The sequence below is a fragment of the Eulemur rufifrons genome, chromosome 2 (genome assembly GCF_041146395.1).
Source record: "Eulemur rufifrons isolate Redbay chromosome 2, OSU_ERuf_1, whole genome shotgun sequence".
NCBI classification, from domain to species: Eukaryota; Metazoa; Chordata; class Mammalia; order Primates; family Lemuridae; genus Eulemur; species Eulemur rufifrons.
This window is the reverse complement of record NC_090984.1, coordinates 44,028,193-44,045,702: the sequence shown is the minus strand read 5'-3', so window position 1 is coordinate 44,045,702 and position 17,510 is coordinate 44,028,193. Positions and strand designations below refer to the sequence as shown.

At 35.2% G+C, this 17,510-nt stretch overlaps 1 protein-coding gene across 2 annotated transcripts in view; it reads right to left on the bottom strand.

The window, feature by feature from the left end:
- The window catches only part of CEP152 (centrosomal protein 152), a 68,658-nt gene that overhangs the window by 27,657 nt on the left and 23,491 nt on the right, over nucleotides 1-17,510 (bottom strand). For both annotated transcript variants that reach the window (XM_069460212.1, XM_069460221.1), the window contains exons 11-16: nucleotides 17,249-17,412; nucleotides 8,619-8,820; nucleotides 2,310-2,438; nucleotides 1,578-1,687; nucleotides 787-915; nucleotides 516-648 (exon numbers count right to left, since the gene is read on the bottom strand). In XM_069460212.1, coding sequence (XP_069316313.1) covers nucleotides 516-648; nucleotides 787-915; nucleotides 1,578-1,687; nucleotides 2,310-2,438; nucleotides 8,619-8,820; nucleotides 17,249-17,412 — 867 coding nt within the window. The remainder of the gene's footprint in view (nucleotides 1-515; nucleotides 649-786; nucleotides 916-1,577; nucleotides 1,688-2,309; nucleotides 2,439-8,618; nucleotides 8,821-17,248; nucleotides 17,413-17,510) is intronic.

Sequence of the window (17,510 nt, the reverse complement as noted above, 5' to 3'; positions counted from 1 at the left end):
AATGCTCTGACCTTCCTCGCCACGTCCTCTGTACCATCACCTTCCCCATCATGAGACCCACACTCAAACTCCTGCCCTTCTCTGCAGAAGCGTACAGGGACGCTTAGGTACTGAGAGAGAAATGAGCCAGAGGAACAGGTCTCTGAAAGCGTACTCGGTGCAGTGCTCACAGGCTATGCAGGCTCGCAGGCTGAGCAGTCAGCCATGAAAAATGAGGATCTGTGGGGTTCAGACTTAAAGTGACCCTGATCCATTCTTTTCTGCCTTCTAGAATAAATCTAGAAGAAAAAAATTTCATTTTCTCCTATTTATATGGCATTTTACATGAAGGTTTTATTAATCATTTCAATATTTATTTTGTGAGCAAGCTACCTTAGGGTGATACAGTCAAAAGTGAAGAGATTGTATGAGTATCTTCCCCATTCACTTCCCCAGAACAAGTGGGTCAGTGTAAATGACAACATTGAGGCCTGAGAAGTCAAATGAGGCAGATACAACATAAACTCATACTGTACCTTCTCCTGAGCCTGTTGCTCCTTTTCAATGGTCTTCCTGAGAGTCGATTCTAGATTATCCTTCTCTCTGCACACTTCAAGGTAACATTCCTGCACAGCAGCCATCTCCTTATTCGTCTTATCTAACTCAGACCTTGAATACACAAAACCAGCAACTAAATGACCACCAAAAATGACAAGGGCTGCATAACAAACAACTTTCCTCTAAATCATGGAATAGAAGAATGCAGTCTCTATAGCTCAAAGGGCAGCTAAACTCTTTTATTCTCACCTAAGTTGCAAATGAGTCCTCTCGTAAACCTCAAAGAGCTGCTGCTTCTCCAAAGCATGTTTTGCTAATAGGCTTTCACGTATTTGGGCTTTCATTGCTTCGTGGTGCTGCTGGTAAGTCCTCTCACACCTAGAAACAGACAGCAGAACCTAAGGCCATGCCCAGCATTACTACAAACACCACAATGAATTCATTGCCTTCCTTCCTTCCCACCCCTTCGCTCTAATGCCAATTATTATAACTGAGGTCAGATTGCTTTCCCCCAACCAAAAGTGGTAATAATTTACAGCCAATGATCTTATGAGAATCTTCAAAATTTTCTTTCTTCAAATGTTTTTAGAGAAAAAGTAGACACTTGGAAGTGAGAATGCTGGCGTGTTTCAGAGAGAGTAGTCTATGTTGAAGACTTTTGTTTATAAAAAATTAACTGAAATACTTGAGGGTATGGTTCCAAAATTCTAAGTCATCTTTATTAAACACAAATACTAGCAGAACCCAACTCACAAGTAAGTTATGTTCCAAAAGTCTGTTTCCAAGTTTATGATTTCATATTTGGAAGACATATTCCCTCCCACAGATTTCTTCTTTATAAAGAATAGTTTCCCAGATTAGCCTTAGAAAAAACACTAAGCTATAATATTTCAGTGAACTACAGTTTTGATGATGCTATAGAACCCAACCTACTACATAACACTGTGTCTTTGGAAAACGTGTTCCAAATTCTAATTTGAGAAGCCAGAGACTCATCTCTGCCAATGTAAGATCTCAACAGGGATCTATATAGACCATACCTATCCACAGCTTCTTGTTTATCATGGTCAAAATCCTGTACCATTTGTCTCATTTGATTACATAAGCCTTGATTTGTATTTCTCAGTTCTTCTTCGGTTTCTTTAAGTTCCTAGATAACAAAAGAATAAAGTATTCAGATGAAATAAACATCATATTCATTGATTAGTCTTATCTTACTTTTTAACATCCTCTGTGCTTGATCTCTGCCCTATAACATTTGATATAATATCATTTTCACAATTCTCCAAAAGTATAAGTCTCTCCATGTTTTGATAAGAGCAAAGATTCATTTCTTTGACTAGTAGCTTTGTGACAGGAGTAAGAGTCTAAAGTTTGTATTTATTTTGAAAAACATAAAATGAAAATCTTTAACCAGAGAGGTATTGGCTGACTGGTGCCTTAAAATAAGTTTTAGTATTCAATAATCTTCAGGAACCATCTAAATAAGCAAGGTTTCAGTTTTTGGTCAAGGGCTGGCTGAGGAAAGAACACCTCTATTAGCTATGCCACTACATAGAAAGGAAACTGGAATCACACTATCTACCTTCTGATGAAGCCACTACACAATAAACACTAGTAAAGGAAAATAAATCAAACTCATAATCACCCACTAATACATATATATATATATCTGTCTACTAACATCTGTATTTTTAAAAAGTCTATTATATTCTTTGTATTTAACAAGGCCATGAAAATTCTCATAAAATATAGAAAATATTTTTAATCACCTGATTTTGTTGTTGTAAAACTTGAATTTCATTTTTAAGTTGTAGAATGTCATCTCTGACAATCGTATCAGAAGTAGAAGAGTCAGGCCATAATTGATTAGTTGTTTTTTCTGAGGTATCTGTTTTAGTCTGAATGTTAAAGAGAAGTCAAAAGTTTTTCAGGTTTTTAAAACATTCTGAGTATTCATTTTGAAATAATTCCATTATTTCCATATATCTTTCGCTAATCTTCCCCCAATATAACCACAGTACAATTCTAAAAACCAGTAAATTAAAATGGATGCAAGACTATCAACTAATCTTCAGATCTTATACAAATGTCTCCAAGTTTCCTCTAATGACCTTTGCTCGGATCCAAGATCAAATCCACAATTCCACATGGTTAGTTGTTATGTCACATTAGTCTCCTCCAATCTAGGACAGTTCTTCAGTCTTTGTCTTTCAAACCCATGACATTTTCTAAAAGTACTATCTATATTCACTAGTTATTTTGTAGGATGCCCCTCAATTGGGTTTTTTTTGATGTTATTCCTTTATTAAATTCAGTTTATGCATCTTCAGCATGAATGCCAAGAAGTGATGTGTGCTCTTTGCAGAAGACACATGATGTCAATATGTCTCATCACTAGTGAGAGTCAACTGATGAAGGTAGTGTCTGCCAGCCATCTCCATCGTAAACACACTATTTTTTTAACTTACAATTAATGACAAGTATCTTATGAGCAGGTTCTTCGAGACAATGCAAACATTCTATTTTCTCATCAGATGTTCACCCACTAAGATTAGCATGTATTCTAAATATGTATTAGTATTTATTTATACCAGCATTAACTCATGGATATACATTTTATTCAATAAGTATAATTTTTAAGAGTCATGATAGACTCACATTTGATGGGAAAAGGATACCTAACAATTGCTTTCATTTGCATCTCTGATGTTGAGACCAAAGTGGAACTTCTTACATAATTACCTTCAATGTTCATTTGTTTCTTCACCTTCCCAGATTTGTCTATTTATATAACTTGGCACATTTTCCTCTTACCATCTGAGTGTTTTCCTTATCTATATTTCTAAGTTCTGTATTCATTGACAAGAGAAACAAAGATTTTTAAAATATATCTACTCGACTTGTTTGTTTATGTATATACCTGGACTTTGAGCTCTCTTCTACAATGTTTAAAAAGTATCCGGTATCAAGGTTCATTCTACTCATTGGTGGAAGAAAAGATATGTGTATCTCATTCCCATGTAGGGTGATAGAACACCAAGGCTTTGGATCAGTCTTCTAATTTGGTATAGAGCAGTAGAGTCTTCACTTCCTTCACAGGGAGACAGCTCCAGCTGTTGACTTTTCCCTGTTCACTTGCCATCTTTTTCCAGAAGCCATTTCTACTATCTCAGTCAGAAGAGAGAAGAGCTAAGAATACCTGCTCTGTTAGCTTCTCTCGGATGGGGGAGTACTAATGAGACTTTTAAGGATTTTACTGACTCAACAGAATGGCTTTCATTCTCTTCTACTTGGCCTCCATTTTTTAAGGTTTATGACATTCATTTGTGCTTCTTTGCCAGCAGGTGAGTTTCTTGTCATGGCTGGGTTTTATACTCAGTTTTGACATATGATCACAGTGCAGGCACACAGGGACTAGGTACTTGTCAGCACAGTACCTTTGTGAAGATCTTTAAAAAGGACCACTGGGAATGTCACAACAAAATTTCTTTCTAAATGTGGATTACTAGATATGTCATCTTCAAGAAACAAGAAACTTAATACACCAACTCTGATACCATCTTCCTAATTTCTATGTCTAAAAGGATTCTAGCTAGAAACTTTCTGAGCTGGCTGTTGACCACTGCCTATCAAGTGCCTTTAGAATCAGAGTATAGCCTTAACCACAACTTGTGGTAAGGTAATGATCTTTATTACGTATCAGACACAAAAAGGCCTCTCTGTTTTATTTACTATGTTCACAAAAAATTCAGTGTAGATGTGAGCCTTGAATGCTAGTAACTAGTCTGATTTTCCTGAGGCTTTTACCACATTCTACCTTAATGGTCCAGTTGGTCAACCTGAGTGAATGGCATAATATTTGATCCACTACCGATCACTGCCAATCAGTGCTATATATGGGAAGTCTACTAATTTTCATCACATTATCCTGGAAATCTCATAAAGCAGCATATTTTGGTTTTGTACAGAAACAATTTTATAACTATAAGGTTCCTGAACAAGAATTCAGCTTTTTTTTTTTTTTTTTTTTTTTTTTTGTTGAGACAGAGTCTCACTTTGTTGCCCAGGCTAGAGTGAGTGCCGTGGCGTCAGCTTAGCTCACAGCAACCTCAGACTCCTCGGCTTAAGCGATCCTACTGCCTCAGCCTCCCGAGTAGCTGGGACTACAGGCATGCGCCACTATGCCCGGCTAATTTTTTCTATATAGATTTTTAGTTGTCCATATAATTTCTTTCTATTTTTAGTAGAGACGGGGTCTCGCTCAGGCTGGTCTCGAACTCCTGACCTTGAGCAATCCACCCGCCTCGGCCTCCCAGAGTGCTAGGATTACAGGCGTGAGCCACCGCGCCCGGCCTCAAGAATTCAGCTTTAAATAAACCACTGCTATAAACAGTCATATGACATGAAAGAAAAAAACTGTAACTCTGTAATTATTTCAAATTGTTCTATATAAGATATAAATGAACATAAAATATACTATAAAATATTAATATGTATAAAGCAATAAATAAATCAGTATATTCAAAATGTTCATAAAAGAAACATGCCAAAGCTACTATGTAGCAAACATTTTTGCTGGCCTTCCTAATACTTGGAAAATATACTTAGAAATGCTTAGGGGAGAATTTTGATGGTCCAGATCGCTATAAAAAGATATCCAGGGAAATTTAAACCAATGTGTTCTTTCTCTTAATAGATTTCCCTGTAGCAAGCAGAGAAGTTCAATACCATTTCATTAACCTCGGGATTTGATGACAGCTGTGATCATTCTTTGTAAAAGTAGATACTGAGACAGCTACATCTTTCTGGTCTCATTAAAGATTTCAGAAAGGTTGAGCTTGTATAATACAAACTTCTATTCACAAGCCTTACTCTCTAGTATAACAGATTATTTGCTACATCCTTTTGTATATGTACTTCTGCTCAATGCTGAAATGTTCTTTTCCCACTTCTCTCCTGGATTAGTCCTTCAGGACAAAGATCAAATGTTCCCTCCTTAAGGACTTGACTAAGGCCATCTTACCACCCTACCCTCACCCTCAAGCCTAGTCAGTCATTCCTTCTCATAGTGCTTTGTTAAAATTAGTATCATCCTATCACACAAAGCTATAGATGCCCATTTCCTTATAGGTCTGTACTGCTAAATATGGTGCCTGTTAACCACTTACGGTCACTGAGCACTTGAAATGTGGCTAATCCAAACTTAAATGTGCTGTAAGTACAAAATATATGCCAGATTTCAAGAACTCTGCACACACAAAAATGTAACCCATCTCATTAATAATTTTTATACTGATTATATATTGAGTTGATAATGTTTTGTATATATTGGGGTAAATATTAAAATAAAATACATTATTTAAGTTAATTTCACTTATTATTTTTACTTAACAGGACTGGTAGAAAAATTAAATTAATATGTGGCTCCACTATATTTTGGATAGCACTGTTGTTCTACATGATAAGTTCCTTTAAGAAACGGCCATTGTTCCTTTCATCATTGAATCCCACAAGGCCTTGTACAGAGTGGCTTTCAAAAAAAATAAAAAAGCTTCCCTGAATGATTTGCTGTTTCTCCACATACCTCCTGACCATGCTTTCTAACTTTACAGACTAAATAGAAAGCTCCATCATAAAAGATTGGGAAATAAGAGGCAAAGGCAAAGTCTGAAGATGCTCATAGGCTAATTAGATAACTATGGACTTGAGTATAAAAAAAACCAAAACACTTATTCGTTAAGTTACTACTACTACTCTCTTCCCCATCTAGGAAGCAGATCAATAGGTATATTAATCCAACAAATATTTACTGAGCAAATATGCAGAGAATTATCAAGACAATATTCCCAGGAAATTCCTACACAGTAAGTTGAAGCAGAACAGATATACACAGGAAGGACTGAAGTGACACTTTGAGAAAAATCAGAGTTTTGATACACACTGAGAAATCACTATGACAAAAGAGTAGCTCGACAAAAAGAGTATTCAAAGATGAAGGCCTGGAGCAGTGGCTCATGCCTGTAATCCTAGTACTCTGGGAGGCAGAGGCAGGAGGATTATTTGAGCTCAGAAGTTTGAGACCAGCCTGAGCAAGAGTAAACCCCATCTATACTAAAAATAGAAAAATTAGCCAGGTGTGGTGGTGCGCGCCTGTAGTCCCAGCTACTTGGGAGGCTGAGGTAGGAGGATCGCTTTAGCCCAGGAGTTTGAGGTTGCAGTGAGCTACAATGATGCCACTGCACTCTACCCAGGGTGACAGAGCAAGACACTTGTCTCAAAAAAAAAAAAAAAAAAAAAGATGAGATACCTCCCTTTGATCTATTGATCAAATAAATCATAGAGGCAAAGGGAAAGGCTAAAAAAACAGTACAAGGCATGGCCACCATCAACTGCCACACATGAGAAAGTGTATCTGTATAGCAAATGCCATTAATAACTTCAATATAGAACAAAGAAAACACTAAGATACCTGAGCTAAGGTTCAGACTCAAAATCAGGATCTTATTCTCCTAAATCTTAGGTTACTCTCACTAAAATGCTTAAACTAATAATTCTAATCTCCTAATACAAATTGAGGCATAAGCTTTCATCCCCATCCTTTCCAAGAAATGTATGGTAACAATTAAAACAAGCTTGATTTAAAGATGTTAAATGTGCTGGGGTGGGGAGTGGTTCTTTTTCATTTGTTGTTAACATTAAAAACAGTGTTTTACTCATCAAATATAGTTACTCGAAGAAACCAGGCTGGGCAGAATTTTAACAGTAAAAATACACTATTATTACTGAAAAATAAATTAGCCAAATTAAAATTCCATAATAATTATGACAGAACGTCTTACATACTTTGCTTTAATAAAACTGCTTTAATGAACACAACTCCTAGTTTAAAGGATCAAGAGATAAAACAGCACCAAAATGGGAAATAAAAAATTGTTTCCATCCAGGAGGAAAAGGAGTGTATGACTTATACTCCTTTTACCCGTTCCCTTCCCTTTTCTTAGTTATTATGTCTTTTACGCATTATTCTCTACTGGGAGTAGAGATGGGTGAGGATGAAATGTGGAAGGTAAAAAAGGTAGCAGTTAAAGGAGGGCAGCCCTAAAGATCTCTGTGATAACATGATCTTGAGGAAATAACCTGGGCCTATTTATTAGTCATGTGTTTTAGTCTCCGTTTGCCTAAGATTGACCCTGTAACCTCAAAAGGGTCACAAACTCCTCCAGCTTCATCTTCCTCACCTGTAAAGTCAGAAGACTAAGTGAAGGACATAGAGGTGGACTTCAATGACTGACATAACCTGATTCTATCTATGTAATTAATCTCCTTATAGAAAAGGACTTTTATTATAAAAACATGGGCCAGGGAAATCTCATAGACAAAATGCTTAAGCTTTTCAATATGGAGGACTTATTTTAAACAAATTTTAAAGCACTGTTGGTACAAGCCAATCTTAAAGAAGTGCAGTTACCTTGTTATATAGAATACTTCCCTGTATTTGTGGTAAAGGAATTTTACCTAATTGGCATCTTATTTACTAGCTGCAATGTAGTACTCTTCCTTACAAGGGTAACCAAAAAACATACAGATGCACTTCAACTTATGATGGGGTTATATACTGATAAACTCAGTATAAGTTGAAAATATCAAAAGTGGAAAATGCATTTAATACATCTAACCTATCAAACATCATAACTTAGCCTAGCCTACCTTAAATATGCTTAGAACACTTAGTCTACAGTTGGGCAAAATGATCTAACACAAAGCCTGTTTTATAATAAAGTACTAAATATCTCATGGAATTTATTGAATACTGTACTGAAAGTGAAAAACAGAATGGTTGTATGAGTACTCAAAGTACAGTTTCTACTGAACATGTGACAATTTCACACCACTGTAAAGTCAAAACTATAGTCAGAAACTGTCAGCATCCCTTTAAACGGCATTTCCTTGTTTAAACTCTACTTCTAAAAATGTCAAATGAACCCCTGAAAGCCAAAGGCTTATTAAATATAAAAATGTACAAATTTTCTTTATAAGCCTTTTTAAAATGGCTTCTTAACTCTAGAGGCTCTACAAACCTCAGCCTCAATGTTTTCATCCTTCTTCATTTGTTGGAGATCTTCGATTTTCTTACGACAGTCTTTGAGATCATTTTGTAACTGAGACACCAGATGACGCTTCATTGAGTTGCTACCCAGCAAACGCTGCACTTCTGCTTTCAACTTCAGAATAAACTCATCTTTTGAAAGCTCTTGATTTGGGTCTTCCTGCTGAACAACACTAATGGAGAAATTGTGATTGTTAAGATTAAATCAAGAAACAAATCAAGTATGGTTATTCTTTAAAAGTACTAGCTGCAGTGCGGCTATATTTTGTCACCTATACAACTATATACTGGTATTTCAAAACAATTTTAAACTTTGTCATATACAAGGATATCACCTTTGCCATATCCCCATGTACAGAAATAAGTTTATTCAAAGGAAGACCATTCTCAAGCTTGGTCCTGCTGCCTCCCTGAAAGGAGTTTAGATATGTGAACGCTGCCATGACTTACATTTGTGTTTTTGGTAAACTGCATGTTGTATATACACATCCTTTATGACTTCAGGAGAAACGATACGAATAATAAATAGGAAAAGAATACTAAACACTAGCCATCCTACCTAACAATTTCTGTTATTTCTTTCAACTTATTAATACTAAAACACAAGTCTAGGTAAATATCTGATCAACCGAAAAAACACAAAAATAAAGCCATGCTAATTTAAACCCAATTTTAGTTTCAATAAATTTAAAGATTAAGATGAGATTTTCTGCTTCTTGCCATAACGAATTAACAAGGATTTATCTTCCTCCTTAAAAAATCAGGAAACCAAATAAAACAGAGGAAACAATAGTTTTCAATCATTAGACAACAGGCAGCACAGGACATTGATTCCTGAGAAAAGGAAAACAAACAAGGTGAGCCCTAGGATTTGGTAAACATGCAGCTTACCAAAAACACAAATGCCCAACTTTTGCCAAACTCAAACGAAGCCCAGTAATCTCACGAGATTGCAGAGAAAGAGTTCAGAGTTTGGGGAAGCCAAAATGGCTAGAATTTGAGGGAAGGAGGAAACAGTGGGGGAAAAGGAGCTGCACAGAAAACGCGCTCTGGAGGTGCGTGCGTGTATGTGTGTCTCCAGGGAAATAACCACAGGAAAAGAATAAGGCTGGGAATATGTTGTGATCCAATGAGCTATGGTGGAAAGACCTCCTAATTTACAGAGCATCAAATATTGCCTTAGTAGTGGGGCTAAATTAGCCCCCGATTAAAAGCTGCTCTAAACCTGATCTAACAAAGCCTGTACAGGAAGCTTGGAAAGGATCAAATGGATTTCAAGTAACTTAAGTGTGTCATAGGAAAAGTACAACAGTATTTTTAAAAATACAATAAAATCCAGCATTCAAAACATAAAATTCAAAATGTTTAGCATTCAATTAAAATTTACCAGGCATGCAAAGAAGCAGGAAAGAAAATATGAACCATGACCAGGAAAAAAAAAAAAATCAATCAGTAGAAACTAACCCAGCAATGACACAGACAACAGAGTTAAATATAGTCCATGTGTTCCGGAAAGTTAAGGAAAATATGAACATGTGGAGAGAAATGGAAGATATAAAAAAGCCCAAATTGGACTTATAGAGAAAAAAAAAACTATGATATCTGAAATAAAAAATACACTGGATAGGATTAAAAGCATATTTAACACTGTAGAAGATAAGTGACCATAAAGACATAGCAATAAAACTCTATAAAATTAAATACTAGGATTTTAAAACTAGGAATAAATTTAACAAAGCATATGACTTGTACCCTGAAAACCAAACATTGATAAAAGAAATTAAAGAAGATCTAAATAGATGGAAAAATATCCCATGTTCAGGGATCAAAAGACAATACCGTTACAATGGCAAAACTCCCCAAATTGATCTACAGATTCAATGCAACATCTATCAGAATCCCAGCTGCTTCCTTTGCGGAAATTGACAAACTGATCCTAAAATGCACATGGAAAGGCAAGAGATCCAGAAACACGAAACCAGTCTTAAAAATAGAACAAAGTTGGAAGACTCAGACTTCCCAGTTTCAAAATTTACTACAAAGCTCCAACAATCAAGACAGTGTGGTACTGGCATAAGACAGACATATAGATCAAGGGAATACAATTGGAAGTCCAGCAATAAACCCTCACATTTACAGTCAATTAATTTTCAACAAGGGTGCCAAAACAATTTAACGGGAAGAACCTTCTCAACAATAGTACTGGGACAATTGGAAATTGGATATCCACATGCAAAAGAAAGAAGTTAGACCCCTGTCTCACACCATATGCAAAAATTAACTCAAAATGGATCCTAAACCTAATGTAAGAAATAAAATTCATAGAAGAAAATATAGGTATAAGTCTTTAGGATTCTGGATTTGGGAATGGTTTCTTAGATATGATACTAAAAGCAGAAGCAACAAAAGAAAAAAATAGATAAGTTGGACTTTATAAAATTAAAGACTTTCCTGCTTCAAAGGATGCTATCTAAGAAAGTAAAAAACCCACAGAATAGGAGAAAATATTTACAAATCTGACAAAGGCCTTATATTCAGAATATGTAAAGAACTCTTAAAACTAAACAATAAAAATACAACCTAATTTTAAAATGGGCAACATTTGAATAGACATTTCTCCAAGAAGGTATACAAATGGACAATTATCACATGAAAAGGTATCCAAATAAAAACCACAATTAGATACCATTTCACATCTACTAGGTGGTATATAATTTTTTTTTAAATGGAAAATAACAAGGTATTGGTAAGGAGATGGAGAAATTGGAACTCTCATACATCGTTGGTGGGAATGAAAAATGATGAAGACATTTTGGAAATCAGTCTGATGGTTCCTCGAAATTCTACTCATGTGTTTGTGTGTGTGTGTGTGTGTGTGTGTATGTGTATAAAATATATATCTAAGATAAATGAAAACATATGTCCACACAAAACATTATGCACATATGTTCACAGTAGCACTATTCATAGTAGCCAAAAAGTAGAAACAAAACAAATAAATGTCTATCAGTTGGCGAATGAATAAACAAAACGTGGTATGTCCATTTAAAGGAATACTACTTGGCTATAAAATGGAATGGAAGTACTGATACATGCTACAACACTGATGAACCTTGAAAACATTACGGTAAGTGAAAGAAGCCAATCATAGACCACATATTATATGATTCTATTGATGTGAAATACACAAAGCAGGCAAATCCATAGAGACAGAAAGTAGTTTAGTGGTTGTTTGGAGGTGTGGGGGCAGGAAGAAGTAGTGAAGAATGACTGGGAATAGGTATGGGGTTTCTTTGGGGGGATGTTAAAATGCTCTAAAATTAGGTTGTGGTGATGGTTGCACAGGGAGCTCCATGAATATACTAAAAACCACTGAACTGTACACTTTAAATGGATGTCATATGGTATGCAAAATATATCTCAATAAAGCTGTAAAAAAAAAAAAAAGAACACCCAATGTATGAGTTCCATATATATGAAGGCAAACCTAATAATCTGTAGTGTTTAGGTGTGGATAACTGAGTACTAAAAGGATAAGGAAATACCAGAAAACGATTGCCTTAAAGTTAAGATAGTAGTTAATCTCAAGGTTATGATTGAAAAGAATATGGGCAGTGGCTGGCAATGTTTATTTCTTGACCAGGGTGGAGGGCCGGTGAGTATTCACTTTACACTTATGTTTCATGCACTTCTATGTGTTCCATTTCACAATTTTAAAAATTTAAAAAGTAAAATAAAACCATAAAAAGTACTAGAAAAATAACACCTTTTCAAATATCAAGAAATCATGAGGGAAGTGACAGATCTAACTACATAAAAATTTTAAACATAAACAGTGATAACTCTCAACAGTGGATAGGGTACAGAGAAATAGGTACTGCCACATGATGTGGGTGATAATGTCAACTTTAGGGCAACAGGTATCAAAATCCTCAAATGTGTGCATACCCTTTAGCAAGAAAATTATTCTACATCTTAAGGAAATAATCAAACATGTGAATAAGGACTTGACTAGAAGGATGCTTATAATAATGATATTGCATTATTTATAATAAAATTTTAAATAGTGTATTGGTAACTAAAACATGGTTCATTCATACATATAGTCATTAAAATTATATATAACAACATTTACTGACATTTCAGAATATACTGACATTATAAAACAGTATATTAAATATTATTTTATCTTTTAGAAACATACAAAACAGATAATGTTGAAGCTATATACCAGAATGTTAACAGTGGTTTTCTTCACAGGAGGTGAGGTAAGATTATGGGTGATTTCTATTGTTTCTGTTTTTTTAATTTGCATTTTATAGTTTTTCCATAATGGAGGATAAAGTTACTTTTGAAAAGAAATAAGCAGTTGATAGCATGTACCCTTGATATGATGTGATGAAAATGCAATCTTATCTCTGTGATCCTCCTCCCCAAAACCCATGAGAAAAACATAATCATAAGAAAAACATCGAATTCCAAGAGAGGGGCTTCCTACAACATACTTGACCAGTATTCCTCAAAACTGCCAGGGTCATCACAGATAGGGAAAGTCAAGAAGATTCTAAGAAAACCATGACTCCTAAATGTAATTTGTTATCCTAGAACAGAAAAAGGACATTAGGTAAAAACTAAGGATGGACATTTGTTAATAATAATGTGTCAATACTGGCTCATTAAGTGTAACAAATGTACTACACTAATGTAAGATGTTAGTAGGAGAAAACGAGTGCCGCATATATAGGAAATCCGTACAATATAAATTTTTCTGTAAATCTGTAACTGTTCTAAAAAATAAAGTCTATTTAAAAAAAGGAGATGGTACCTGAGTAAAAATTTTTACTGTTCTTCAGTTTCAGATGATTCCAAATAAAATGTTAGAATATTGTACGTGTGTCCATGTGTGTGTGTAGAGAAAGAGAAAATGAACAAAATATTAGGTAGGGTTTTTTTAAGGTTACAAAAGGAGCTCCTTGCAATACATATATGCAACTTTTATATATGTGATATATACTGTATAAGTCTGTTTGTATATTTAAACCACTATTTAAACCACCTATTTAAACCACTCTATTTCTACAGAAACAGAAGATATAATAAACAATTATAAGAAATAGAAATATAATTATATAAATATATAATTATAAAAAATACATTACAATGTATCGTCCTGTGCTGTAAGATATGGTGAGCTAACTTTAAGCAGAATTGCTTATTTTGCTCAGTTAGCAAATTATGCATCCCTAATTTCTTTTCTTACTGAAAGTTGACCACTGAAATAGCACATCCTGTACTCCTAGAAGGAGCCAAGTCAGAGAGCAGAGAAAGTGCTTGCTAAAATAATTTTGTCTTCTTTCCTCAAAAGGGAAAAAGTCAATCCTGAAAAGGAGACCAATCCTGAAAAGGCTCACTACTGAGCCCTATGGAAGTCGGTTCCCTTAAATCCAAATAAACTGTAGTCCCTTATGAAGCCTGCTGAGAAGACCAAAGGGAAAAGGCATTCCACTTGTTAAATGTTTATTATTTGAGCTTAGCAGCCAACTATAATAAGGGAGAGAGGAAACTGTCTGCAAGCTACATGCAGATTTAGCTACTCAAATTCCATGAATGTAAAATAGAACATTGAGGCTAAACCCTTAAAATTTACTAGGCAGTAGCTTGAGGGAGGTGGTAGTTGGTAATAAAAGCTTAGAGTCACTAGTATTTGGGTCAGTGATTTGAAAGCAGCCCAAGTCAACAAAGAACTAAAATTCTCAACACTGGGAAAATTGCTGCTTCCTTTTATTCTAAGAATCACAGTCCACCAGAGGAAAGTACAAATCTCTTCTCTCCTACATCTCCTTTAAATTTGATCTGATAATAAATATTTTTAGTTTTCCTCAAATTCAAATTATCGTCTATTAAACTGCAGGTGGGTGGGATGACTATAAGCTAAACGTTTGTTCCCCTGCCCTGCTTTAGCCTGGATGTCTTCTCACTGCGCCTCAGCTAACCATACTGTGCCTGAGTTATTCTTTACTTTTCCAGATGAATGTGTCCGTTATTCCTTTTACCATAATAATGATGGGATGTCTCAGGTTTATTATTTATAGGAATGTGCTTTAAAATTACTATAGGATTTGGGCTATGAATGCTAAGTAAATAGAAAGTGCAAAAGTAGAATATACTTTAGACATCATGATGAACTAAGTCTATTTGAAAAGACAAACATACATATAACCAATTATTTTCCCAATTCCCGGGACAATTTTGGCACAAACTAAAATAAGGTAATAACAAATTGGAAAAAAATCTTTTTTGGCAGGAACTACATCTTTAATCCTCAAAAATAAAAGACATAAAGAATGAAGTCTAAGGCAAAAAGGTTTGACTGTCATGTAAATGTGAACAAACAGAAAACTGTGCCTAACCTCAGGAGTTTTGGGTTCAATTACTGATTCTGTTGCTAATTGTCTGTCTTCTTGAGCAAAGGAGCTCACCTCTCTGAACTCTAGTTTTTTTCCAACTCTAACATGTTAATACTGGATCTGACATTTTTCACAAGGTTGAGGATCAAGAACTTTTTATAAAGTATGTGTTGAATTAAAAGTAGATTAAAGTCTGATCAACGGTATATTTTAACCAATCTTCTATTGAATGATACTAGCAATACCTATCATTTATCAAGGGCCTAATATGCCTGGAACACATATATGAGGCCCCTTATATTCATTATCTATTTTAATCCTCATTTTAACCTCCAAGGGACATCAAGCCTGATTAGAAAACAGGCTCAGAAGAGGTGGCCAAGGTCACAAAGCTAGTCATAAATGCCAATGCTACGATTGAAAACAGTTAGGATCTAAACCCCGTGCTCTTTTGATTAGCCCCTTAGAATTAATCCGGCATTAATAGGAAATGAGGCATTCATAGCAGCGAATTTTCTAGATGACTATATTTTAACTTTAAAATTTTACATTAATCTGTCTAAAAAATATAAAATGCACTTCCTCTTTTGCTTTAATTAGTCCACCAAAACGGAAGCCTTTCTTCAACAACTGGGATCACAATTATGGACATTCTGATGTGGATCAGAATATACATGGATGTGTAAAGCCATTTGCTGTGATGCTCAGTTACCCCAGCCCCTTGGGTTTCTCGTTCCCTCCTTGCTAAGGCTGAGCTGTGTGGCCTAAGCACTGACAGCACCTCTCCCAAACTCCTGCCCTAGCTGCCCTGCAGTCAGTTAGGAAATCAGGTAACTCATGGGGTGCAAATAAATCTAAGTCAATACGGCCCTGGGATAAGAGTTTGAAGGTGGCTCCTACTAAATACATCATATAATCTAGATCTGATATTTTCTTCTTTGCTTCCTTCTGGATGGTAGCTGTGATCTGTGGGATGAGAGTCCCTGAAGACAAGACCTCCAGGTACCTGGGGCCTTACTAAACTAAAATAATACTAACACCTGCTTTCACAGCATCACCTGATCACTTTAGCTTTCAATTTACGGAATCTCATCTTACTGTTCTTAAACTGGAATCACAGTATAAAAATACATAACTTCGAAGACCTATCTTAGAGAAAACTTTTCAGATTTACATATTTGTATTTAGTTGTGTGATATCTGAAACACACATATCAAACGCTCTCACAAAACAATAATGCAGTAATGATGGCAAACTCAGTCTTAGACTATAAACCAAATGGTGGTGGTGAGGGCCAGTGCATTCAAGAAAAGTTTTCCTGGACCTAAATACGATCTCTTCCAAACACCTCATCTCTCTTCCCTAACCAAAACCAGTAGAGGGAATGTGTAAATCTCCCCTCTATACATCAAGCACAACATTGAACACACAGCACTTACTAATAGTTATTGACAAGCATGTCTCCTTCTCCCTGACTAGGCAAAATGTAAACTCCCTGTGAAGAGGACCGTTTCTATCTCATTTTTTGCACTCTATTCCCAGAGCCTTGCATAGCACTTTCCATGTGGCAAGTGCTTCCAAAGCGTGAATGAATGAAGTACCATTCATTTATCCTTTAAATGTTTAATATTCCCTCTTCCACCACCACCACCCCTCCCCCATCAGTCCCCGAGAGAGACAATAGTAAAGCACTCCCTTCTGTGAGATTGCTAAGATATCTGTGTTAAGCAGTAGTATAAAAGACAGAGTCCCTATTTTAAAAGTAAGGTCACAGTAAAGTTCCTATGAGAAACTAATGCTTTTTTTTCTTATACACTATTGACAAATGCAAGCTATCTGCTTTTAACACACAGTGTTAGCATATAAAAATAATATGCCCTCACTTTAATAGCTAAAATAGATTCAGATACATAATCTAAGTTTTAGAGTTTGCTTTGTATATTTTAACTACATTAATCACTTTTTAACTTAATACAATTGATGTGTCTATGTGGGTGTTAAAGACAGTACAATGTTAATACTTGAAGTTTCTGTCCATTGTCTGATTTCAGACATTCATACTTCATTAAAAATTACTAAAACATCCTTCAAAGAATCCCTACTCAGGTCATCATTTCATGCCTGGGTCCACCTGTTTACCATGTATCATCGGTATCATTAATGTTGGTTAACTAATAAACTATTTTCTTAATACCTGTTAACTTTGGACTTTTTCCAGTTGACTTTTTTAATACCCAAATCCACATATGATTCAGTGAGTTCTACATTTAATTCTCCTTCGGAATCACTTGGAAGTATTCCTAGTTTTGCAGCAGATTCATAGAGAGAAATTTCATCTTTTAGTTCGATTAATTCTTCCTACAACACAAAATTATTGAAAATAATTTTTATTACTTTCCTATATGAAGAAAACAGTCATTCTATCTATGCTTTAAATTTTGTTTTAATGATCAGTA